Source organism: Moschus berezovskii, chromosome X, assembly GCF_049115385.1.
Source record: "Moschus berezovskii isolate FMDL1 chromosome X, NW_MosBer_1.0, whole genome shotgun sequence".
Taxonomy (NCBI): domain Eukaryota; kingdom Metazoa; phylum Chordata; class Mammalia; order Artiodactyla; family Moschidae; genus Moschus; species Moschus berezovskii.
Genome location: NC_142488.1, coordinates 85,261,024 through 85,288,542, shown reverse-complemented (window position 1 = coordinate 85,288,542; position 27,519 = coordinate 85,261,024). Strand labels below are relative to the sequence as shown.

At 38.0% G+C, this 27,519-nt stretch overlaps 2 protein-coding genes across 10 annotated transcripts in view; both read right to left on the bottom strand.

Moving 5' to 3' along the window:
• The window catches only part of DIAPH2 (diaphanous related formin 2), a 1,076,961-nt gene that overhangs the window by 774,392 nt on the left and 275,050 nt on the right, over positions 1-27,519 (bottom strand). The gene's annotated exons all lie outside the window — the stretch shown is intronic.
• On the bottom strand, positions 23,977-26,620 carry RPA4 (replication protein A4). The gene is given in 6 exon segments (XM_055438269.2): positions 23,977-25,079; positions 25,081-25,353; positions 25,356-25,476; positions 25,478-25,559; positions 25,562-25,792; positions 25,795-26,620. Coding segments are annotated over 6 exon segments (966 nt in total). The 5' UTR covers positions 26,018-26,620; the 3' UTR covers positions 23,977-25,043.

Genomic DNA, 27,519 nt, shown 5'->3' with positions numbered 1-27,519 from the left:
ACATCATGTGAAATACCAGGGTGAATGAAGCACAAGCTGGAATCAAGATTGCTGGGAGAAATATCAATAACCTCAGATATGCATAACTTTCACCCTTATGGCAGAAAGTGAAGAAGAACTAAAGAGCCTCTTGATGAAAGTGAAAGAGGAGAGTGAAAAAGTTGGCTTAAAGCTCAACATTCACAAAACTAACATCATGGCACCTGGTCCCATCGCTGCATGGAAAATAGATGGGGAAACAATGGAAACACTGAGAAGCTTTATTTGGGGGGCTCCAAAATCACTGCAGATAGTGACTTCAACCATGAAATTAAAAGATGCTTACTCCTTGGAAGAAAAGTTATGACCAACCTAGACAGCATATTAAAAAGCAGACACATTACTTTACCAAGAAAGGTCAAACTAGTCAAAGCTATGGATTTTACAGTACTCATGTATGGATGTGAGAGTTGGACTAAAAAGAAAGCTAAGCACTAAAGAACTGATGCTTTTGAACTGTGGTGTTGGAGAAGACTTGAGAGTCCCTTGGCCTGCAAGGAAATCCAACCTGTCAATCCTACAGGAAATCAGTTCGGAATATTCATTTGAAGGACTGATGCTAAAGCTGTAACTCCAATACTTTGGCCACCTAATGCGAATAACTGACTCATTGGAAAAGACCTTGATGCTGGGGAAGATTGAAGGTGGGAAGAGAATGGGACAACAGAGGATGAGATGGTTGGATGGCATCACCGACATGATGGACTTGAATTTGAGTAGGCTCTCGGAGTTGGTGATGGACAGGGCGTCCTGGCGTCCTGCAGTCTATGGGGTTGCAAAGACTCAGACAGAACAGAGTGACTGAAGTGAACTGAACTGACTGAACTGAGTGACTGAAAGCCAATCATTAGAGGAGGCATGGTAGGAGTCCTTAGAAGTTTTCTAGAGAATAGGTGTCCAAAAGGAGACTGTAGTTAGGGGGATAAAATAACTATGATATAGTAGGATGACATTCAAGAGGTGAATAGGAAGAGGGTGCAGCTACGCATACATATTTTTTTGCTTTGTATATTTCCAGCACCATTTCTCTTTAAAGCATGAAATACTTTGTGGCCTCTAGCCGAACACTAACTGTCTGTGTTTCTCTCACACTTAAATATATAAGTTTTTTCCAAAATAAATGTGGCACTAAAATGGTGAAGTGGTTTAAAAACAAAATGTTGCTACTTTATGTTGGCACAGCTTCCCAGGTGGCGCCAGTGGTAAAGAACTTGCCTGTCAATGCAGGAGATTTAAAAGATAAGGGTTCGATCTCTGGGTCAGGAAGATCTCCTGGAGGAGAGCATGGCAATCCAATCCAGCAATCTTGCCTGGAGAATCCCATGGACAGAGGAGCCTGGCAGGCTACAGTCCATAAGGCAGCAAAGAGTCGGACACGATTGAAGTGACTTAGCACGCAACTACGTAGGCAGGAATTTTGATACTGCAACACCAGAGTAAGTATGGTTCTCAAAGTGTGTGCCCCAAACCAGGAGCATCAACAGCATCTGGGAATTATGTTAGAAATACAAATTCTTGGATCCCACTCCAGACCTAGAACTCAGTAATTCTATAGGTGGAGCCAAAAATGTCTCTTTTAACTACTCCAGGTGATTCTGATGTTTGCTCAAGTTTGAGAACGTCTGACATAAAACAGTGTTTGCTGAGAAGAGGATGAAGCCTTTCATATTCAGGATTCAGGCTCAAAATTTAAGACTGCTCTAAATACCCTCCGCACCATACTGTACACCTCCACAGCCACAGGACAGAGATAAGGCAACTAGTAAAAGCAAAAAGTATATTTGGTGTGCGTATATGTGTCTGTGTATAAATATATATATATATATATATATATATATGTTTCTGTTGTTGCTGTTTGGCCAACAGGCATGTAGGATCTAAGTTCCATAAGCGGGGATTGAACCTATGCACCCTGCAGTGGAAGTACAGAGTGATAACCACTGAATCGCCAGGGAAGTCACAGATTTATTTGGGATATTTCACAGAGTAGGCAAATTCAAGCTCTGAGTTATTCGGTACTGACTAAAATATCTAGAAGTATGAAAACACAGTTAATGACTCCATTTAAAATCTGACTCAGATTGCAGATAAAGACATCAATTTTCTGTAGTATCTCAGCCTTGAAATCAGACATCGCAATTCATCATACACCCCAAATTTACAAGAGATACAGAAAGAACAGAGAATAATGAACCAAGCAGAAGAATAAATGGGGGGAGGAAGATGATCTCGTACACTATCCATAATCACTCTGTAACACAAGGTTTTTTCCCTTTTGATTGGGATATGACTTACATACAGTAAAACTCATCATTGACAAAACACGGTCATGCAGCTTCTAACACAAATAAGACATAGAACACGTCCACCCCACCGAAATTTTCTCCATTTCCCTTTACGGTCAGTCATTTTTCTTTACTCCAAGCCATGTGGTAACCACTTCTCTGGGTTTTTGTCCCTATAGTTCTGCTTGTTTCAAAATGTAATTAGAAACATAATCATACTGTATACAGGTTTTAGTGTCTGGTTTTTTTCACTTAGCATAAACAATATATTCAACCATGTTGTTGCATGTACTAGTAGTCCATCCCTTTTTACTGTAAGGATATAACAATTTTTTTTTGCCATTCGTCAATTGATGAATATCTGGGTTGTTTCTACGTTTTCATGATTATGAACAAAGCTGTTATAAACATTAACATATACTGTTTATGTAAGTATAAAATTTTCCTGCCTCCTGAGAAATCTGTATGGAGGTCATTATGCCTTTGACTGTGTGGATCACAATAAACTGTGGAAAATTCTAAAAGAGAGAGGAATACCAGACCACCTGACCTGCCTCCTGAGAAATCTGTATGCAGATCAGGAAGCAACAGTTAGAAATAGACACGGAACAATAGACTGGTTCCAAATAGGAAAAGGAGTACATCAAGGCTGTATATTGTCACCCTGCTTATTTAGCTTATATGCAGAGTACATCATGAGGAACGCTGGACTGGAAGAAGCACAAGCTGGAATCAAGATTGCCGGGAGAAATATCAATAACCTGATATATGCAAATGACATCACCCTTATTGGAGCAAGTGAAGAAGAACTAAAGAGCTTCTTGATGAAAGTGAAAGAGGAGAGTAAAAAAGTTGGCTTAAAGTTCAACATTCAGAAAACAAAGATCATGGCATCTGGTCCCATTCAGTTCAGTTCAGTTCAGTCACTTAGTCGTGTCCAACTTTTTGTGACCCCATGAACCACAGCACGCCAGGCCTCCCTGTCCATCACCAACTTCCGGAGTTCACTCAAACTCATGTCCATCGAGTCGGTGATGCCATCCAGCCATCTCATTCTCTGTCGTCCCCGTCTCCTCCTACCCCCAATCCCTCCTAGCATCAGACTCTTTTCCAGTGAGTCAACTCGTTGCATGAGGTGGCCAAAGTATTGGAGTTTCAGCTTTAACATAAGTCCTTCCAATGAACACCCAGGATTTATCTCCTTTAGAATGGACTGGTTGGATCTCCTTGCAGTCCAAGGGACTCTCAAGAGTCTTCTCCAGCACCACAGTTCAAAAGCCTCAATTCTTCGGCGATCAGCTTTCTTCACAGTCCAACTCTTTCATGGCAAATAGATGGAGACACAGTGGAAACAGTGACTGACTTTATTTTGGGGGGCTCCAAAATAACTGCAAATGTTTATTGCAGCCATGAAATTAAAAGACGCTTACTCCTTGGAAGAAAAGTTATGACCAACCTAGACAGCATATTAAAAAGCAGAGACATTACTTTGCCAACCAAGGTCCGTTTAGTCAAGGCTGTGGTTTTTCCAGTAGTCATGTATGGATGTGAGAGTTGGACTATAAAGAAAGCTGAGTGACGAAGAATTGAAGCTTTTGAACTGTGGTGTCCCTTGGACTGCAAGGAGATATAACCACTCCATCCTAAATGAGAACACTCCTGAATGTTCTTTGGAAGGACTGATTCTGAGGCTGAAACTCCAATACTTTGGCCACCTAATGAGAAGAACCAACTCATTGGAAAAGACCCTGATGCTGGGAAAGATTGAAGGTGGGTGGAGAAGGGGATAACAGAGGATGGGACAGTTGGATGGCATCACCAACTCAATGGACATGAGTTTGAGTAAACTCCAGGAGTTGGTGATGGACAGGGAGACCTGGCGTGCTACATTCCATCAGGTCATGAAGAGTTGGACATGACTGAGTGACTGAACTGAACTGATCCTGAGTCCCATAAGCAGTAAAGGCAATGAGTTTCATGTGCAGGAGTCCAGAATTAGTCATGTCATCCCTTTATCACTGTTTGTGCACTGGTCTGCAAGAAGATCTAACCAGTCCATTCTAAAGGAGATCAGTCCTGGGTGTTCATTGGAAGGACTGATGCTAAAGCTGAAACTCCAATACTTTGGCCACCTCATGCAATGAGTTGACTCACTGGAAAAAACTCTGATGCTGGGAGGGATTGGGGGCAGGAGGAGAAGGGGACAACAGAGAATGAGATGGCTGGATGGCATCACCAACTCAATGGACATGAGTTTGAATGAACTCCGGGGGTTGGTGATAGAGAGGGAGGCCTGGTGTGCTGTGATTCATGGGGTCGCAAAGAGTCGGACACGACTGAGCGACTGAACTGAACTGAAAGGCTAGTATAGAGGGTTATGTGTTCTGTACAAAGGATTTTATTTCCCTCTAATGATGTTCTATTCCCATGCATAATCTCATACTACAACCCAAATCACAAGAAGATCAAATAAAGTGAATGATAGTTCAGAGTTCGTGGAGTTGAGCAAGTTGTTAAAATTGTAAGACATAAAACAACTAATTCAAAGCATTGAGTAGACTTCAAAAATGATTTCAAATAGAGTTTACATATTTTAACACCAGGGAAACATCGCATTTTAACACGGATGTTGCCAATATAATATTTTTGAATGAAACTAAAACCAAACCTTAGTTATAGGTCCCCATGGAAAGAAAAGGTCCTGGGGTGATTAAAACCAATGTACAACCTAATGCAAGCAGTATCATATTTCCAATCCACAGATCAATATCTCCAAAGAATGGCCAAGGAAAATCTTAGACTTTTCAGAATTTTTAAACTATAATTTGTTCAGCTAAATCAACTTCATAGATAATTCTACTATCAATAGTATACAACCATGAAAAAATAAATGTTAACAACAAAAACAAATGGATTTTTATATGCTATGACTGCCCTGGGCTTATATTAAAGACAAACTTACATCCACTCAGGTTTGTCTACATGAAAGCAAAAACAGTACCCTTCAGCATTTCAGTGTCCTTCAAAACTATTCATCATGGTAGATTGGTGCACGAACTATTTCTGACCAATTTAAAATATCTATTATAATACTGCCATTTCCAGATATCTGTGCATGTTCTTTCGAAGCATGACCCTCACTGACCACTTATTTTACCGGATTCATAAAAAAGGTTGAATATGTCAATTTTCCAGCTCTGCCTCTCAGTTCTTTTGAATTCAATACTGAAACAGATTACAATTTTCTTAGAAAATACCAAAGAAGACAATCTATCTCTCCCTATATCCTCTGGTTTTTGCTTTAAGAGGGTTTTACCTGGCTCATTTATTCTCTCCATCAAGTCTCACTGGAAAAATCTGACTCTGTTTCATGCTACTCACAAATATTTCTTTTAAGAATTCCTCACAAAGGAGGAAATCTGTGTGCTTTTTAGTTGTTCTTGGGTCAGGAATTATCCTGGATAAGGAAATGGCAACCCACTCCAGTACTCTTGCCTGGAGAATTCCAGGGACAGAGGAGGTTGGCAGGCTACAGTCCATGGGATCACAAAGAGTTGGACATGACTGTGCGACTAACTTTCTTTCTTTACTAAATAAAACCAAATTTCTCTTAAATATTTAAAACAAATTGTAAACACCTTACATACAAAAATCTCCTAAAGGCAATAGTTTAAGTAAAATTCTCCTTCAAAGGATAAAAGATTCTTATTGATTAAAATCACTTTCTTAAGCTCTCAAAATATTTTGGAGACAGTCATAATGACTTAAGTCCAAATCTTTTAAAATGCCTAACAGGTTACAGAATAAATCATTCCAAATATTCAAGCATAAGTTGGCCATATTTTAAATATTCTTCATATGTTTGAATTGTGAGTATAATTATGTCAGGACATTAAAAAACACTTAACTAAAGTCATCTTCTTAGTGATGTAACCAATCAAACTTAAAATGTTAAACTTTCATAAGAAAATATATTGGTTTCTTTTCCTAAGCTAAGTAATACAGTTAAAACGCTATCACACACTCCTCAGGACATCCAATTTTTTTAATAGTGGAATTTTGTTAAAATGAACTTACTCCAGGAAATCATATTCCTAATCTATAAACCCTGGAAATGAAAGAGAGCTGACATCAAGTTTATCTGCTATAAGGTAAGACGTTCTTTGAATGCAAGGAGGAAAACAGAAAGGCATAGAACACACCAGCACACATTTCCATTTTCCCTACACCAATCTGCGTGTTATACTGAATGGTTCTGGTGGGCAAGAAAGAAGGTCAATGAATATTCTTTCATGGCAACAGGGGTAAGGAGAATTGAAAGATAATTGCCATTTGATGACTGAACAACAGAAAGTGTGATAGCTATGTAGACAAAGATCAAAGAAATTTAATGTTCCTGAAGACTTTTAGCACAGGGAAACTCCCTTGGAGTGCAAGTAGATCAAACCAGTCAATCTTAAAGGAAATCAATCCTGAATATACAATAAATAGAAGGACTGAAGCTGAAGCTCCAATACTTTGGCCACCTGATGTGAAGAGCTGACTCATTAGAAAAGACCCTGATGCTGGGAAAGACTGAAGGCAGGAGGAGAAGGGGTCAACAGAGGACAAGACAGTTGGATGGCATCTCCGACCCAATGGACATGAGATTGAGCAAGCTCTGGGGTACAGTGAAGGAGAGGGAAGCCTGGTATGCTGCAGTCCATGGGGTCGCAAAGAGTTGGACACAGCTGAGTGACTGAACAACAACAAAGAATCAAAGAATCTGCAATCAAACCACAAAGAATCCACAATGAAACCACAAAGAATCATTTCCTTGGATCTTCATGGTAGATGTAAAAAAAATTCTTAGCAAGTCCAAATGTTTTATTGTCTCAGAATGTGATCCGTAATGTTAATTTCATGGTCTTTTCTAGTATATCTTCATGTAATATTTTAAAATCTCTTTCCTCCAAAACTGAAAAAAAAAATACTATGGAAATTATGTATCTGTATGCACATACATGCACTCTTAAAATAGTTAAATATCTTAATACCTCCAATTTTAATAAATGATTTCAAAGCATAATCATTCAACAATGTACAGTTAAAATCCTTAATAACCCCAAATTAAACACCTTGATAATTCTTAAGCCTTATCTAACAGAAATTAAACCCAAAAAGCGCTCATTATTTTCCTCATCCACTGTGATATAAATGATCTAAAGCAATGACAAAAAAACGATAACAATAAACTATACATGGAATGCAGATAAAACCTTTATAGGATTACAATGAAGTATAAAGTTCCTAAGTAAAAAAAGTATTAACCTTCTACTATATTTAACCTGGCTTGCACTCATTTTCAGAAAAATCTAGAAACGTAACTACTCTTAAAAGTTATACATTTGACATCTTTTAAAACCTATGAAGGCTTTTTAAGGAAAGCATAATGCTTTAATTGCTGAAGAAACATTGACCTCCTTCAAAAATGCAAAGACTTTCTTTTCAATTAGAACAATTAAAAACTACAACAAACACTAAAAACTTTAACATGGCTTTATCTTCACTTGTAAACAAACTTCCATGAAAGAACATGAACTAATAAGAGTAGTTTTATTGACTGTGAGGTTAAACTAAATTACTCCATATTGGCTCCTTCCTTTTACAAATGAAGAAAATAAACAATTTCATTGACTTGTCTTAGATCATGAGGATTGTTAATAGCAAAACTAAGATTGGAAGCAATCAATCCTCAGTCATTACATACCTCCCATTCAACTATATTATCAACAATTAACAAATATATCACCAATTAGTGATTATGAGTTTTTAAGTTATTTTCCTTTCATGAAGGAATATCAGACGCAAGTGAAAATTTATCTAAATATCATCAATGTGTATATTTATACATGAAAGCAATACCAGTGAAGTGTTTTTTGTTTGCTTTTAAATTTATTACGGAATCAAGAAGCAAGAGAAGCTTTAGGTAATAAACACATTGGAGATGTTCAAACATGTACTTTCTGCTTCCCATATGCCAATAAATAAAAGAGCTACTTGCTCAGCATAAATGCAGAGCCTTGTCAGGTTGCAATTCATTACTATAGTTTGTAGACATACCAGTGGCATACAGTAAATACTCACTTCAAAAAATGTACCAATTTTTAACTGATATCTGGCTTGACACAAAAATACAAGTATTAGGAAGCACTTGGAAAAATGGAGCCATTCAACTTTCACTTCAGTTCAGTCGCTCACTCATGTCCAACTCTTTGCGAACCCATGCACTGCAGCAAGCCAGGCCTCCCTGTCCATCACCAACTCCTGGGGTTCACCCAAACCAATGTTCATTGAGTCAGTGATGCCATCCAACCATCTTTTCCTCTGTCGTCCTCTTCTCCTCCTGTCCTCAATCTTTCCCAATATCAGGATCTTTTCAAATGAGTCAGCTCTTTGCATCAGGTGGCCAAAGTATGGGACCTTCAGCCTCAACATCAGTCCTTGCAATGAACACCCAGGACTGATCTCCTTTAGGATGGAGTGGTTAGATCTCCTTGCAGTTCAAGGGACTCTCAAGAGTCTTCTCCAACACCACAGTTCAAAAGCATCAATTCTTTGGTACTCAGCTTTCTTTATAGTCCAATTCTCACATCCATACAGGACTACTGGAAAAACCATAGCCTTGACTAGATGGACCTTTGTTCACAAAGTAATGTCTCTGCTTTTTAATATACTGTCTAGGTTGGTCATAACTTTCCTTCCAAGGAGTAAGCGTCTTTAATGTCATGACTGCAATCACCATCTGCAGTTATTTTGGAGCCCCCCAAAATAAAGTCAACCACTGTTTCCACTATTTCCCCATCTATTTGCCATGAAGTGATAGGACTGGATGCCATGATCTTAGTTTTCTAAATACTGAGCTTTAAGCCAACTTTTTCGCGCTCCTCTTTCACTTTCATCAAGAGGCTCTTTAGTTCTTCTTTACTTTCTGCCGTAAGTGTGGTGTCATCTGCATATTTGAGGTTATTGATATTTCTCCCAGCAATCTTGATTACAGCTTGTGCTTCTTCCAGCCCCACGTTTCACATGATATACTCTGCATACGAGTTACAAAAGCAGGGTGACAATATACAGCCTTGACATACTCCTTTTCCTATTTGGAACCAGTTTGTTGTTCCATGTCCAGTTCTAACTCTTGCTTCCTGACTTGCATACAGGTTTCTCAAGAGCCAGGTCAGGTGGTCTGGTATTCTCTGTTGTCCCCTTCTCATCTCTTTCAGAATTTTCCAGTTTATTGTGATCCATGAAGTCAAAGGCTTTGGCATAGTCAATAAAACTTTAAGTTTAGGAATAAAAGTTCTTGGTTAGCCTTTCTTGCTTCCTTACCTTGCATGAAGTGGTCACTCACCTTAAATTTGCTTCTGATAGAGTTCAGAACACAATACCCAAAAATATGACACTCTAGCATAATCAATATCTTAAGCTGAAGGACTAAGAAAAGGGCCGAAGAAAGACAGTCACTCTGACCTCATTCTTCCCCAGCCCACCCCTCTTCTTCCCTGAAAGCAGGAAATAATTCATCTTCCATGTGAAAGGTACCCATCCTGCCTGAAACACTAGGAGGGAAGGCATTCGTATCATCTGACACAGGAAATTGAGGACACAGAAGGCTATACATATATAAACTTTGTTAAACTAACTCTTAGCTTCCTAATTACTTCTTCATCATGTACTACCCCTAGCCCAAATCCCTTTTTCTTGTCAATTTTTCACAAATTTGTTGTTTCTTTGTCTAAAAGGTATAAAAGTTTCTGGTTTTGTTCAGTTCTTTGGGTCTTCATTCTCTTGTGGAGTCTCCAATGTTTACGTACCAAAAAAAAAAAAAATCAGTAAAATTGTATTCTTTTCTCCTGTTAATTTTTATTACGTTAATTTGCAGACCCAGCCAGAGATCCTGAGAGGGTCGATTAAAACATTTTCCTCCTCTACACTTACGGCTAACTTCCTTAACTTCTCTAACCCTCTGTGCTTTGCCTTGCTCACTCTGGCTATACTAAACTTTAACAAACCCAATGAACTCTAATTTTGCTGGATAGATCAGTTCCTCTGCCAATTCCTGTCTGCGAATGGAATGAGGCCTGAATTAGAGTACTGACAATTGAAACACAAAATCTATGCAAGAGATATGTCAAATAAGTATGGGAAATATGATGAACAGGAGTATCAAAGATGAGCCTAAATCATACACACAGGGTTCATAGCCAAATCCTTGAATAGACGGATGAGTGTTCTAAGTACAGAATCATGCTTACCTAAGCACCACAGTATGTGTTCAGAATGGTGCTTCTAATCTCCACAGTACTATTTGATAATTCATATTTATCTAGCATCTCTCCTATCAATATGTTTCAAAAATATCCAACCACATATCTGAAAAATCAATATGCATGTATCATTTGCTCTTGGCTCTCAAGATTAACTCTTCTATAGTTGTCCCTACTTTTATTACTCTAATTTTCCAAGATTATTTGAAAGACTTGAGAAATGCATGAAGGTGAATATTTGCATCAAACTATTGTCATGAGCAAATTAAGACATATGATTTTAACCTGTAAAATCAGTATTATAATTTATAAACAATACAAAAACAATAGCAGAAGCCAAAAGTAATGAAAAGCTCACACAGTAATAGTGTATTCTGAATCCTATTTCTGGGAGAAAGTATATGACGAAATAAACTGACATAAGTTTTTTTTTTTTTTCAAGGTACAAAATGTCATAAAGTCAGAGGATATCCGCAGGGCAATATCCCATACCACTTACATTTAAAATATTTTGCCATTTTAATTGATCCTTATAATGCTGACCTCAACAACACTACAAAACTCTTAAACATTTTCTTTATCAAAGAAAAATGCTTAATGTAGTTTCAGTGCTGGAGTCATTTCAGGGTATTCTTATTCTTGAACAAATGCTAATTCACATATGGAAATTTATGATAACTCAATTTTTTGCAACCCATTTAACACTCTAGTTTAGCACTTAGTCTTCAATACTTTTTGATGAATGAATATTAAAAAAAAAATTTAAGAAATGATCTCCAGGAAACTCTCTTGCAAGCCTGTGTTAAGGATGCTATGGTACCCTTAGAATCCACATGCAATGTGGATTTGATCCCTTGGTTGGGAAGTTCCCCTGGAGAAGGGAACAGCTACCTACTCCAGTATCCTGGCCTGGAGAATTCCATGGACTACAGTCCATGGGGTCACAAAGAGTCAGACATGACTGAGTGACTTTCACACACATTTATATGAAAACCTAGAGAAGGAAACAGCAACCCACTCCAATATTTTTGCCTGAGAATCCCATGGATAGAGGAGCCTGGCAGGCTATAGTCCATGGGGTCACAAAGAATTGGACAAGACTGAGCGACTTCACTTTCACTTTCAGAGCAATACTCAGTACTCAGGCCTCATTCTCCAAAACAGAATTAGACCCACTCTGCATATTTTCAGTAATGCTGGGTGCTGCAAAACAGACCTAACAAATATGAGTGGATTGATTCTGGACTTAGGAAGTTTTAAGATTCACATTCACATGGCAAACTACTAAACTAGCCATCTCACCTGAAGCTGATTTAAATTTTCAAAGTGAACTACAGTGTTATATTCCCTTCTATGTTCTCCTTTCATGGATTCCATCTCAACAGAAGATTTTCAGGTTTAAACTACCTGATGTGAGAGGCCACACACCTATAGCTTTGCTGACCAAGTGGGAAATCTCCCCAAATGAGCTGTCCATTATCTGACACCAGTCAAACAGCCAGGGTCATAGAGCAAACACTGTTATCTCTTGCACAAGGATTTTCTTTCAATCGACTGCACAGAATACCGGCACGCCAGGTGCTAGCTGGCATCTTAATCGTGAATTGTCAGATATCCAGCTCCTATCAAAAGTCCAGCAGAGACGATAGATATTCCAGAGGGAGAGCCTCAGGGACATTTCTCAAGTACATCTTGGTAGCAGCTTAGATTATGGGGAAGCTGTATACCAGTACTATTACTCTGGGTTTTTGTAGAAATACCATGACTTTATTAAAAAAAAAACTCAATGGAGGAAGTGGACATTCAAAATCCTCTGCACTTTATGGAAAACTATCAAAGACTCAGTTCTACCGTGTTGTCCAATACCACTCACCTAGAGAAACACAAAATAAAATTCTCTCAGCTTAGAACTAGAAAGAATGTCCTTCCCTGAAGAAAATAAATGCACTATCATTCATCAGGTAACAGCTATATCTATTAATATTCTGCCATCTTCCCCCCTTGGCAACAAAGAAGATTGGAACCATTTTATACTCAAATCACTACCTGGCATTGTCCTAGGCATTTTGAAAACTATCAGGTTTACTTGGAGCTTATATGTTTATCCACATCTTAGTGGGATATCTGTATCTATTAGTGAAAGTTCCAATTGCTTTAGTAAGAGTCCCATAACAATAAGCGTATAAAACTCTAATGAGTGTCCAAGAACTTTACTTAAATTAATTCATATAAACCAAAATATTTCAAATTACACATATTTAGAAGCTTTCTCTTCCCAAGGCAAATGTTGAATATATAGAAAATATAATAAAATACATATAAAGTATTTTTAAATGGAAGCTAACCTTCTATTAAGAAATCCATTTAATTATTGTGCCTAGTTCTACTGCTATATTACATATACCTTTAGAAAATTATTATATATACACATTGGTTTTCAAATTTAAAACAGCATTTAAACAAGAATATGTACTGCCTTTGTGGAACTTCCTATGTCATATAATAATGACAACATAGGAGCCATCATTTATTCTACTTTAATGTCTGTAACTTCTTACTAAAATAATACTTCAGAAACTTGAGTCAGTATTTGCTGTTCCTATGTTTTTCTTTTTGAAAATAATATAAAACACATAGATCTACTTTGGTTCTGAGATATAATACTGAATCTGCCTTAAACTAAAATTCTGTTTTAAAGCTAATAGTATATAATAAAAGTTCAATATCACTGACTATTTATGGAACCAACTTAGCTAAATGAGCCAACATGGTAGACACTAATACAAACTGTTGACCAAGATTTTAAAAGAAAGTATAAAATTTGACTTAACTATTCTGAATTTACTATTTTCTAATGTATGTAAAAATGTAGTTCAGTTCAGTTCAGTTCAGTCGTGGGGTCCTCTAAAACAATTTATGTATTTGAAAGTTAAAGCGAACAAATTTAAAATATAACCTTGATTTTGCGATGCTGCATATAATGGTGCCTTATGAGGTGTGCTCACAATTTTAAGTCCTATTCACATTTCTGCACCATAAAAAATTGCACTCATTATTCTGTTTTTCATAGGTAGTCCAGTGCAAAATATTCTGAAGCTACTGATTTGCATCTAATGTTATATTAACTTTCTAAGTAGTGTCAGCTGGTTTGCCAAGCTTTTAATAGATTTAATATAGGCTATTTAAATAGTTATTAACATTCATAATTCAGAAAGTACTTTCTATTCCTAATTTGTATTACTGTCAACAGTCAGCTATTTTCATTACAATGATTATGTTAAAATGCATATTAACGTGATAGACAAAAATGTTTAAATCTAAAAGGAACTTAGAAAGTATCCAGTAAAAACAAATGTGTCAGAGGGAACTCAAATAACTACACATACAGAAACTGTAAGAGATATTTTATGTGTTTTCACCTGCTTGAAAACTGGCTGAGGAAACCATCATCAGAGAAAGGGTAAATATACACACTATGCCATGAGTTTGGCCAATTAACTGAGATATGAAGCGAAAAAGAAAAAAACGTTTCTCAGTGGGATAATATACCCTTCAATCAATAAGGCAATATCAGCAACAACTCTGAAAGAATTCTACATAACCACAACTCTCATACTATTCTTCAAACCAATATTTGTTGTTTTTGTCATATGTTGAGAAAGCTTAGTGACAATGATTTATTGTTACACATTTCTCTGAATCTTCATAAAATATATTGCCAAATACCTATACATCCTGTAACGGGTTGGCTGGGAACAAAATTGTTCAAACTCATTAGTCATTTCTCAGCAGACATGGCTTCCTTTCATAAACTTTAGTAAAGGAATATGAACAAAAATCTGTAAGTAACAACACAGTTCTCATTCTAAAACACACAGATCATGGTATGTGCAAAGTCTAATTAGATTTGTGATAGCAGATTGGGATTTATTTTATAGTCAAAACTCATGGATTTTTAGGGTGTTAAACAGAGTTGTAAATGTCAGAGGAGTGTATAATTTCCTTGGTTGTGTCATGCTACAGTGAAGATTTGAAGCAGCAGACCAGTGTTACAGCTCAGTTTTATTTGGCAAGCAAAGCACAGCACAACCTCTAGGCATGAAGGCGGGCCAACCAAAAAACAGAGGGGCTCAATCTTGGCTCCTCTTTTTATATGTTTTGTCTCCTCCCCCTGAGCCTACCCGATATAAATTGGGCTAGCCAGGAGGGCTGTTTGTTTCACCTGAGGTTCTCACTCTTGTCCTCGGATTTTCTTTTGTTTCATCTTTGCAGGCTTTTTCCTTTCTTTGTCTTGCCACCGCCATTTTGGACTCCTTTTTCCTATTCTAACTACCTAACATAAACATTCAATTTCATTAACTCACCATGCAACTATAAAAAGACCATTGTGGAAAGCAAGCTATTTTATCTACACCTGATGAATATGTGAATATGGTTCAAATCAAACCAACAGGTTTCACTCCTGTGAGGAGGAAGTTAGTTTCATTCTTTTTCTCTGATTACATCTAAAAATGCATGGCCACAAAATAGAGCCAGATTAATGCAAACTCATTCTCACTGCTGGAGAAGCATTGGTTGTTATTCACGATGGGTCAATATCTACATCAAATCACACATTATTGTATATAAATTACACCGGACCTACCATCATGAAACAAATAAGAGGGCAAGAGGTTCCCTTCCCCAGAGGAGTCTAAAATCTAACTGAGAAAAGCAAGCATACATGCATGAAACTATTATGGAGCATAAGCAGGTACAGGTGAATGTATACAGTACAAAATAAATGTTAAAGGAATTTATAGTAAGGGAGTGATTTGGGATATGGCCAGTTATAAAAGGGATTGACTGAAATGGACATGATTCTGTTTAATTTTATGAAATGACTGTACTTTGAGAATGTTTAGCAAAACTATTATTGTGTATGGGTGCTTAAATATTATTTCACGATGGGCTGAACAGAAGGAAATCAATTAAAACTGTGGTACAGAAGCAAATCAGTCACAAGAGGCCAAATATCCAGATTCTACAGGATAGCAGCTTTAAAATAGTTATGTAACAGAGACTTAGAGACTACTTCCTCCAATATTTTAAAGGAAACTATATTCTAAGTCTAATTAGAGTATTTTTTTTTCTTTTTTGGCCAACCCAATACTTCTTACTGATTTTTTAGGTACATTTCAAAAGCTGATAATTAAATTAGCTTTTTTTTTTCATTATTTTGAGGTACAGTAATTTATCTCCATGAATAAATCATTATTATTTTTATTTCCATTGTCTTTACAATCCCTACTGAAATGATGATTATATTTAATGATTAATTCATTTTTTTACATTAACAACTAAGTCTTTTTTCCATTATAATTTTTTTGTATTTAAAATTTTTTATACAACTATAAGGGTATCACCAACTCAATGGACAAGAGTTTGAGTGAACTCCAGGAGTTGGTGATGGACAGGGAGGCTTGGTGTGCTGTGATTCATGGGGTCGCAAAGAGTTGGACACGACTGAGCGACTGAACTGAACTGAAAGGTTACTTTCCATTTATAGTCCCCCTTGTTATAAAGTATCTTACACCCAGGAGTCTGTACTTTTCACCACCACCCACTGGTAACCACTAGTTTATTATTTCTATCCATGAGTTTGGAGCACATTATGCTAAAAACAGTAAGTCAGGCAGAGAAAGACACTACATGATACCACTTATGTGTGGAATCTAAAACATCCAACAAACTAGTGAATGTCAAGTATTCTTTTTTTTAAGCATTATCCTTACAAGAGGGCTTCCCAGGTGGTTTTATTGATAAAGAACTTGCTTTCCAATGCAGGAGACATAAGAAACACAAATTCAATCCCTGGGTCAGGGAGATCCCCTGGAGGCGGGTATGGCAACCCACTCTAGTATTCTTGCCTGGAGAATCCCATGGACAGAGGAGCTTGGTCAAAAAGAGTCAGACATGACTGAAGTGACCTAACATGCATTGTTATAAGAGACAAAGAAAGGACAAACAGAGAAGTACAGAAGGCTATGTGACAGAGGAGGCAGAGATTGGAGTTATGCTGCCACAAGCCAAGAAGTGCCACAAGCTGAAGAAGCTCTAAAGATCCTCCCTTAGAGCCTTAGGAGGGACCTGCTTGTCAACACCTTGATATCAGACTTCTGGCCACATGAACTGTGAGAGAATACATTTCTGTTGTTTAAAGTCACCCAGTTTTTGGTAACTGTTATGGAAGTCTTGGGAAACTATTAACAGAACAATAATATTAAATGACTCCTATTGAATTTCAAGGATTCTTTTACTGTTATATAAGAAATAAGACATGATGCATTCAAGTTGATTTCTCCCTCTATGTGCTATTTTTTGTTTTCTATACAATTTCCTCATCACTGTACAAATTACTCTCTTTCCTGGGTTCATTCTTACTTTGGTTTCCTTCTTTTCTGATTTTATTGTTGTTGTTTCATTGTTCCTGTTTGTTTCTGTCCAAAAGGAAGACTAATTAGTTGTTTGCTCTGTTGCTTTGATCAGTTATCTTTTGGTTTCTGGGAAGGAGGTTTTAAAGTCGAGGGTGTTTAGATAAAATCTTACAACTGTTGGGTGGGTTTAAATCTGATGGAAATAGAAAGTATAGTTTATACTACAGAATGATTATTTGCATGTCTAAGGAATAAAAGTTTTTTTTTTTTAATTTGGAAGTTCTGAGTTAATAAATTTAAACATGTTTCTTTCCTGCAGGATTTCTAAAAGCCTTTTAAAAAAGCAATGCTAATGTTCGTTGTGGGTGGACAAAGTACTACACTGTACTTTCAGATCTTTAACCCACATGACGTAGACACAAATCCCACCACCACCACTTTTAGATATTTATTTTTTGAGGGGTGTGTTGAGAGTGTCTTTTTTTTTATCAGGAAAAAGAAAGAGTTTTGGTCCAGAATCAAATGGTAGATAAAAGTCTAAGGAAAAGCTACTGCTCAGGGGTGGCTTACTTGACTTTGGTAAGAATACATAGTACACTCAGAGGAAAATTAAGGACACTGTTGCTTTTTTTTTTCTCTGTTCTCCAAACCCATACATACACACAGGAACACTAGAGGCAGTTCATGGTAGCAGTTCATTATGTTTTGTCACTCACTCAACTTTTAATGCCACAAGGAATAAAGCTAAATGCGTAATATACAGCACAAACAAAACATAATCTTTGACCTTCAGGAAAGGTCCACATAGTAACTTTCTTTCTCATTTTAATAAAGTTCCTGTATTGGTGGGTACTTGACAAGCTCATATCCCCTTCTTAGGGAAGCACTCTCCAGAGACACTTTCAGGGGTGGAAAAAAATCTCAACCATATCACTGTGCCACCCTCTCCCTTAACAAGGACAAACCTGAGTCAATTAGTGACTGTCACCTGACCAGTGGTGTGGCCAGCACTTAAGCAGACCTGTAGGCTGAGGTGGCCTGGCATGAAAACCTGTGCCAGAGCAGAAACAAATGGGAACCAGAGTCACCCCATTAAGAATTCAAAATGGGGACTACAGAGAAGGCCAGGTAGTTAATGTCAGGGAAAAAAGCAGACTCATGTAGAGTCCATGTTCACAACGGAACAAATCAGGGAGAGGCACCATGAATTTCTGCTGCTGTGTTGGAGACTCACGACAAAAATAATCAGGTTCTAGGACTACCTTGGGATGTCAAGTGACATTCCACATCAGCCTCCATGAGGCACAGCTATACAGCTGTCACAAGAATTTCTGTGAATTTTCCAGCTCTTTCATTGCAACATGTAACATGTTTCCCTGCTTCTACCCAGAGTTATCCCTTAAAAATCTCTTCAGGTCAGGTTCACTACTCTCCTTGAAACCCTCTAACAACTTCCCAGATCACTCAGAGTAAAAGCCAAAGTCCTACCAATGGCTCACAATTCTCTGCCTCCCGCCACACTGTGCTTTTTGACATTCCTGGAACAGGCCAAGCATTTGCTGCAGTTGTTTCCTGTTTCTCACAATGGTCTTTCTCCAGTGGACATCATAGCTTACTTCCACACTTTCTTTAGATCTCTGCTCACATGTCATTAAAGTCAGGGAGACCTTGGCTGGCCATATGATACAAAATAGCAACATTCTTTCTCAGGACAGATCCCAACCTGACAATTTATGTATGTGTATATATGTGTGTATATACATATGTTTATTTAATTAATTGTCTGACTTCTCTTACTAGAATGTAAGCTCCATAAGGACAGACCCCAAATAGACAAGGGGAATTTGTTATTCCTTTATGGGATATCCATCTGTTATGTAAAAACAAACTACATAATATTGAATGTTATTTATTGACCCGCTCCAACCGAATTTATTACAAAAAAAATTAACACATAATAGTAAAATAAGCTTTCTTACTTTATCATACAGTTACGTATCGGACTAATATCATATGGATGACATTTGAATTACTAGAAGCATCATCAGTATGTGTGGAGCAAGTGCAAATCACTCAGTAGTGTCTGATTTTTTGCAATCCCATGGACTATAGAGTCCATGGAATTCTCCAGGCCAGAATATTGGAATGGGTAGCCATTTCCTTCTCCAGGGGATCTTCCCAACCCAGGGATCAAACCCAGGTGTACCACATAGCAGGTGGATTCTTTACCAGCTGAGCCATTATGGAAGCACAGAGCTATGAGGTCATAAAAAAAGAGCTTTCCAATGCAATGATACATATTCTTAAGACACAACTACACTTACACTTTACAAATACAATTGCAATTACACTTGAAATAATAAACGCATTGGTTTAAAAGCAGGTATTAGAAAAGGCAGAGGAACCAGAGATGAAATTGCCAACCTCCGCTGGATCATGTAAAAAGCAAAAGAGTTCCAGAGAAACATCTATTTCTGCTTCATTGACTATACCAAAGCCTTTGACTGTGTGGATCACAATAAACTGTGGAAAATTCTGAAAGAGATGGGAATACCAGACCGCCTGACATGCCTCTTGAGAAACCTGTATGCAGGTAAGGAAGCAACAGTCAGAACTGTACATGGAACAACAGACTGGTTCCAAATAGGAAAAGGAGTACGTCAAGGCTGTATATTGTTACCTTGCTTATTTCACTTATATGCAGAGTACATCATGAGGAATGATGGGCTGGAAGAAGCACAAGCTGGAATCAAGATTGCTGGGAGAAATATCAATAACCTCAGATATGCAGATGACACCACCCTTATGGCAGAAAGTGAAGAGGAACTCAAAAGCCTCTTGATGAAAGTGAAAGAGGAGAGTGAAAAGGTTGGCTTGAAGCTCAACATTCAGAAAACAAAGATCATGGCATCTGGTCCCATCACTTCATGGCAAATAGATGGGAAAACAGTGGAAACAGTGTCAGAATTTATTTTTTTTGGCTCCAAAATCACTGCAGATGGTGACTTCAGCCATGAAATTAAAAGACGCTTACTCCTTGGAAGGAAAGTTATGACCAACCTTGATAGTATATTAAAAAACAGAGACATTACTTTGCCAACCAAGGTCCGTCTAGTCAAGGCTATGGTTTTTCCCGTGGTCATGTATGGATGTGAGAGTTGGACTGTGAAGAAAGCTGATCGCTGAAGAATTGATGCTTTTGAACTGTGGTGCTGGAGAAGACTCTTGAGAGTCCCTTGGACTGCAAGGAGATCCAACCAGTCCATTCTAAAGGAGATCAATCCTGGGTGTTCATTGGAAGGACTGATGCTAAAACTTAAACTCCAATACTTTGGCTACCTCATGTGACGAGTTGACTCACTGGAAAAGACTCTGATGCTGGGAAGGATTGGGGGCGGGAGGAGAAGGGGATGACAGAGAATGAGATGGCTGGATGGCATCCCCGACTCAATGGACATAAGTTTGAGTGAACTCCGGGAGTTGGTGATGGACAGGGAGGCCTGGCGTGCTGTGATTCATGGGGTCGCAAAGAGTCGGACACGACTGAGTGACTGAACTGAACTGAACTGAACTGAATGCATTTAAACCATTGTTGATTTTTAATCAGTAAAAATGCAGGCACAGTGTGTTATAGTGTTATTAAAAATTAACAAGTTATATGGCTAAATTCTCTAAAACTGTAATAAAAATAAAGTTTTGTTTCTTAAACTGGTAGATGAAAAAATAGGTATTTTTATATTCCCCTTTATACCTGTTGCTAAAATATTTCATAGTTCTTTTTTAAAAAACTCAAGTCAGGCAAATTTTAATGAAAGAAATAAAGTCAAAAGATTTAGTATGTTACAAGAATGAAAGGAGGATATTTTAAAAGACTTTCCTTATTTTGAGGTAGTATAAAGACGTGGATAAGGACCCAGCATTGGAATCTTAGCTCTGACAGTTACTAGCCATATAGCATTAAAATTGAGCAAATTACTTAACCTTTCTGAGCCTCAAGTTCCTCATCTGTAAAATGTGAACAATATTAATACTAATCATAATGATTCTCTGGTTTTATGTGTGTATTTCAAGTTCTTAGAACATTTCCTGGACGATAATAAATGGTATATACGTAAGTATTTCTTGCTATCATTTTTTTTAATACTTTAAAGGTGCCTGTAGGGCATCTGGGAAGACATTTGGAGACGAATGTCTGAATTTCGAGAGAAAAGTCTGAGCTGGAAATATAAATCTAGCCATGACAGGGGCGCGCACACATACACACATACACACACACACACTTTTAGAACAGTACTTAGCAGACAATAGGTATTATATTACAATGTTAACTATTATAATTTTTAATAAACAATTCAGAAATCAATTAAATTTTAGCTTATTAAAATGAAAGCTAATTCTTATTGCATACAGTAAGTCCTCACTAAAAGTTTAATGACTGAAAAGAATTCGCAGTTGTTACCTTTTTTGTTCATCATTATAAAAGGTGAATAGAAATTGTAAAAATAAGACAATTTACACTTCTCAGATTACATTAAACATATAAATCTAAATTTAGTATATAAAACATTACTGTCAATTGTAACAATAATATTAACCTTGACTTGAAAACATTTTCAAATTCATTTATTCCATTTAGAATCAACTTTAGTACAAATGCAGACATTTCTTATGTCTATAAGCTATAGAAAACCCCCAGTGGCTAATTATCATCAATTATGTTATTCAGGCTCCTCAGACTTAAATGTCCCTGTCCAAAATAGTCAACAGTATTTCTCCAGGATTTCTATCTTATCCTCAAAGATGTGGCTCACATATAGGGCAGAATCCTCAGACTTAAATGTCCCTGCCCAAAATAGTCAACAGTATTTCTTCAGGATTTCTATCTTATCCTCAAAGATGTGGCTCACATATAGGGCAGAACTGGAGAGGAAGGGGAGCACTGGCCAAGTTTATTCACTGTGTAAACAAAATTGAAAAAGAAGTCTGCATGCCAAGTGGATGATTCACAATGAATCTGAGAAATCTGCTAACCCTAACATGCACTAAATATGCACGTATGGCAATCTAGCAATTGTTTCTGCCTCAAAATGTTTGTTGATTTCCATTCACATTGCTGATTTCCATCACATTCCATTCACATATATTCCATTCACAGAACACTTAGTATTCTTCCATTGCTGTCCCTCACCTGCAGCAGAATCCCAGCAAAGCTCAAGAAGTGTAAAGTGGGAAGAGTGCTTAGTTAGTTAGTTAGTTAGTTAAGTTGCTTAGTCGTGTCCAACTCTTTGCGACCCTGTGGACTGTAGCCCACCAGGCTCCTCCATGGGATTCTCCAGCAAGAATACTGGAGTGGGTTGCCATTTCTTTCTCCAGGGGATCTTCCCGACCCAGGGATCAAATTCAGTTCTCCCGCGTTGCAGGCATAGGCTTTAACCTCTGAGACACCAGGGAAGCCCTAGGGTAATTAACAAAGCTAAAAAGGACCCCAAGTCACAAAGAGAGAGGACAGTTCCTGTCAAAGGATGGGGGAAAGAGTGGGGGTGTTCGCTGGCCTTAAATTCAGGTGTACATAGAAGCGTCAGTTCCCAGGCACTAAGGCAACCAAATAAAGCTTTTTTTTTTTTTTTTTCTTTTAAGTTGCTATTTTCCTTGTTCTTAACGAATATTCCTAGAGGGGAAAATTGACTACCTATCCAACCACCAATTGAGTCAACTTGACAATTAGCAAAGTGACCTCAGTTCAGTTCAGTTCAGTTCAATCGCTCAGTCGTGTCCGACTCTCTGCGACCCCATGAATCACAGCACGCCAGGCCTCCCTGTCCATCACCAACTCCCGGAGTACACTCAAACTCATGTCCACAGAGTCGGTGATGCCATCCAGCCATCTCATTCTCCGTCATCCCCTTCTCCTCCCGCCCCCAACCTTTCCCAGCATCAGAGTCTTTTCCAGTGAGTCAACTCATCGCATGAGGTGGCCAAAGTATTGCAGTTTCAGCTTTAGCATCAGTCCCTCCAATGAACATCCAGGATTGATCTCCCTTGGAATGGACTGGTTGGATCTCCTTGCAGTATAAGGGACTCTCAAGAGTCCAGCTACCAAGTCATAAATGTCAGATTTTAATCTCAGGGTGCCTGCATCTGTATAAATGATACCACAAAAGAATACTGTCTCTTAGACTACTTTCTGCACTGAGATTCTGAGGAAGAAATATGCCCCTTGTCTCTCCCTCAGTATGGTTTTCCCCAGGGCAGGCAACCTTTTCAACAGAGTGGTTCAGAATTTCTGTTTGTGAAGACTAGAATTTGGAAAGATTGTCTGATTATTTAAATAACAAACACATTTTATAGTATGTTAACCATTTGCATCTTTCAAAGGAATATCGCTTATTTCATTGCTTTTGAAGGGAAAAGTAAGTTTAGTTTATGTCTCAGGAAGTTTAAGCAACAATTGGTGATTAATTTTTCTAAGAATTGGCAAAGAAAGGCCACGTTCTGAAAGTCTGGACTGCTGGCTTTTAAGAGCTTTTCTCTGTTTTTTCATCTTTTTTGATTGAGACAAGTAATGCTTTTCTCTTCTACCTCTCTAAATGAATATATATAATTTTTCTTTCCACTAATGTAACAAAATCAGTAACTTGAAAGAGACCATCTTTAGTGTATGTACAACTGAGTGCTTACTTTATTCATTTAAAAGCCTCACATATTTAATATAACCTATACTAAAATGCTGGGCTTCCTAAGTGGCACTAGTGGTAAAGAACCCGCTTGCCAATGCAGGAGACAAAAGAGATGTAGGTTCAATCCCTGGGTAGGGAAGATACCCTGGAGAAGGGAATGGCAACCCACCCCAGTAGTCTTGCCTGGACAATCCCATGGACAGAGGAGCCTGGCAGGCTACAGTCCATAGGGTTGCAAAGAGTCAGATACAACTGAAGTGACTTAGCACACATGCATACTAAAATATATTATTACAAAAAGGATATAATATATGTTATTGACATCACATACAGAAGAGAAAAAAATCCCTCTGGATAATTAAAATATTAATATTCAAAAGCAAAACTAAAGGCTTTTCAAATGAATTTAGGAAAACAAATCACACAATGAAGATTTGCAAAAGTGCTTTAATAAAATGTTTGCATAAACCTTCATTAAACTTGCTAAGCTTAATAACATTCCTATAAGTACTTGTTCATCTAACCTGTAAGAATAAAACCTTCTTATACATAAAATAGAGCATTTAGTACTATAAATAATACATCAGGACATAAAACTTACATCAAGTCTCATATTCGTGTACAATGCGACTACAAGAGATTGTAATTTATAAAAATATCACCACACTGAATTCAAAACGATTATACTTTAAGAAAAAAAGTCAAAGCTGACCCTGCCATTTAAATGTAGTATAATTTTATCTTTTAAAAAACATAAACTTATGGGAATAAGAGAAGATTACTATATGAACATGAACTGGGTACCTAAATTCATAAACTACTTTCTTTATCTCATCTGAATTAATCAACTACTATATTTAGCACAACATAACAGTATGAATATAAGATGCTAAATCAAAACATAGAAAATGAGTCTGTAAAAACACTTTTTTTGGCTCTTAACTGGCTCCTTGACTGCATCTACTTTCTCCTAATACGTAGATATTTTGGAAAAAGAAGCTCCCACACACGAAAATAATAATTTTCAACTTTTTCTGCACCTTTGCTTCCCCAAATTCATCCATCCAGGGAAGTTTTCATATGCTCGTTGGTAAATCCTACAAAAAGGCCAGTCAACTTATTCATCATCATCTCCTTCTAAGCTTCAAATGTAGTTAGGAAAACAGTTAAGTTCAAAGCAGCTGGAAAAGCAGTGAGGTTCCAAAGGATGCCACTTCCAATCTTTTGTTAAAAAAAATCAACTTCCTAAAAGTCAAACAAACTCAGTCACCACAGGAGGCAGGGTCTTTGGTAAATGAAAAAAAAAAAGTTTTCGGTGCTTCAATCAGCAGATTTTAAATGTTCATCCACAGTGGGGGTAGATGAGGCCCTCCATGGTCAGATAATCAATGACTTGCTTGACGGTCCAGATGCTCAGGTCGCAAAGCTTGGTCTGAAGCTCATGAATGATCTTTCCTTCCTATGGAGGACACTCATGAATCAAATGCAGCACCTCGTTCTGGATGAAACTGGGGTGGTGCTCGCGGTGCTTCTGGGCCTCACCCATTTCTGATGTATCAACAGAGCCACTTTGCCCAGAGGCTGCTTGGCAGGTGTTATCCAGTATCATGTGTACCTTGACCATTTCTAGAATACGTGTGTGCTGTACTTGTTCATGTCCTCAAGGACACAGATTGTCAACATTTCAAGTCTCATCACCTCTGCAGAATATTCGAGGATACCAAACACTTTGGCATATACTCCCACTGGAAGCAGTCACCTCCTGCTTTGCTTTATCTCTACCGACCCACTGGCAGACCTCGATAGGTTTAGTGGTCATATCATCAATCTTGTAAAGTAACTTGCAGTCTTCTCTGCCTGCCTGATTATTCCCACAACAGAAACTTGGGAAATCATGATTCCTCTATTTTTGAAGACGTCATCAACCAGAGTGGAGGTGAGCAGCTTGTTTACACAAGGAACAATAGCCTGGATTTGGGCTGTGGATCCCATGGACTTAGTAGCAAAAGCTACCCTGCCCTGAGACAGTGGGTCCCTGCTTCCGCTGGCTCTACCTGGGGCAGAGATGCGCCATAGCTCCCAAACCCATTCATACTCATTTTAAGGTCAGCTCCCGCAAAAAAGGAAGTGGGCTTTGGCTTCAGCTTGCAGGTTCCACTGGAGAAGGCAATGGCAAGCCACTCCAGTACTCTTGCCTGGAAAATCCCATGGACGGAGGAGCCTGGCAGGCTGCAGTCCGTGGGGTCGCTACGAGTCAGACATGACTGAGTGACTTCACTTTCCCTTTCACACATTGGAGAAGGAAATGGCAACCCACTCCAGTGTTCTTGCCTGGAGAATCCCAGGAACGGGGGAGCCTGGTGGGCTGCCGTCTATGGGGTCACACAGAGTCGGACACGACTGAAGTGACTTAGCAGCAGCAGCAGGTTCCACAGGCAGGCTCCAACCTTTAGCATGGGCTACCACCCAATGCGGAGCTTGTGAGGCCCGCAACTGTAGAGCCAATCAGCTGCCTGGAGGCAGCTGTCTGTAGTCAACTGGGACCTTTCAGCTTCTCACTTCACCCAAGAATTCTTTGGGGTTGTCTGATACATGTTCTGCTGCATTTTAAAAGACCCATGTGCAATTTCAATTTTTTTCCACCGTCTTTATAAAAATACATTTTAACAAGTTTCCCCCGCCCCCACTTTATTACTAAATGTCACGACTTCTATAGGCACATCTAAAAGATTCATTTATTCACTCAATCAATTAACCATTCATCAGAAATTTTCAGAGCAGTAAGTTCAGTATAGTTTGTGTGAGGAGGCAGCGGCGGCAGAGCAGGGTGGCAGGACAGGGACAAGGGAGAATCAGCCACTTTTACTGTCCTCAAAGGACTCACATGTTCAAATCATTCAAACCAGAAGCATTCTGGAAAAAACAGCAGGACAACCACCTCTGAATAATTATCAAATCCAAATGCAAGTCATATCTTATGATTACCTTTTTAAATTATTTATTGGAGAATTACACTCTTCCAGTTATTCTGCCAAATGCATTACTGGTAAAAATAAATAGTATAAGATATTTCAATTTATACATAAATTCAAACAAAACAACTGAGCTCTAAATTATTTGCAAGCTTCTGTGGATAGGTCAGGGAAGTACTTGTCCAATCATATGTTAGGAACACCAAGAATAAAATGGAAATAACAGTTTCTGTATACTCATGCAGTAATTTCTGATCTTAATATTTTAGTAACTGTGGAAGTAGATCCGAGAATATTTTCATATTATACTGAAAATCTATTTATCCCTATAAAAACATTTTATGTCGAGTGTATTTAACTTAAAGGCTTTTAATGGTTGATAAAAGAACACCAGTTATTGGAATCTACCACTAGCAAGAACTTCTTCCTTAAAAATCCTTCATACCTAGGTAATAACCTAAATGTGTAGATTCTTAAGGAGTTTATTAATATTCTCCTAGTTACTTTATTGGTTAAAATAAACTGATTTCTGCTATCCCAAATTACATAAAAGTGTGAATAAATATCTAAAACTTGTAAGAGAATACAAAATTCTATTTACTTCTCAAGTTAAAAAGGAATAATATCAGACTTCCCTGGTGGCACAGTGGATGGGCATCCACCTGCCAGTGCAGGGATATGGGTTCAATCCTGCAGGGAGGGTTCTACATGCCAGTGACTGGCTGGGCACGTGCTCCACAACTGCTGAGCCACCTCTAGAGCCTGCAAGCCGCAACTACTGAACCTGCGTACTGCAGCTACTAAAGCTGGTGCACTTAGAGCCT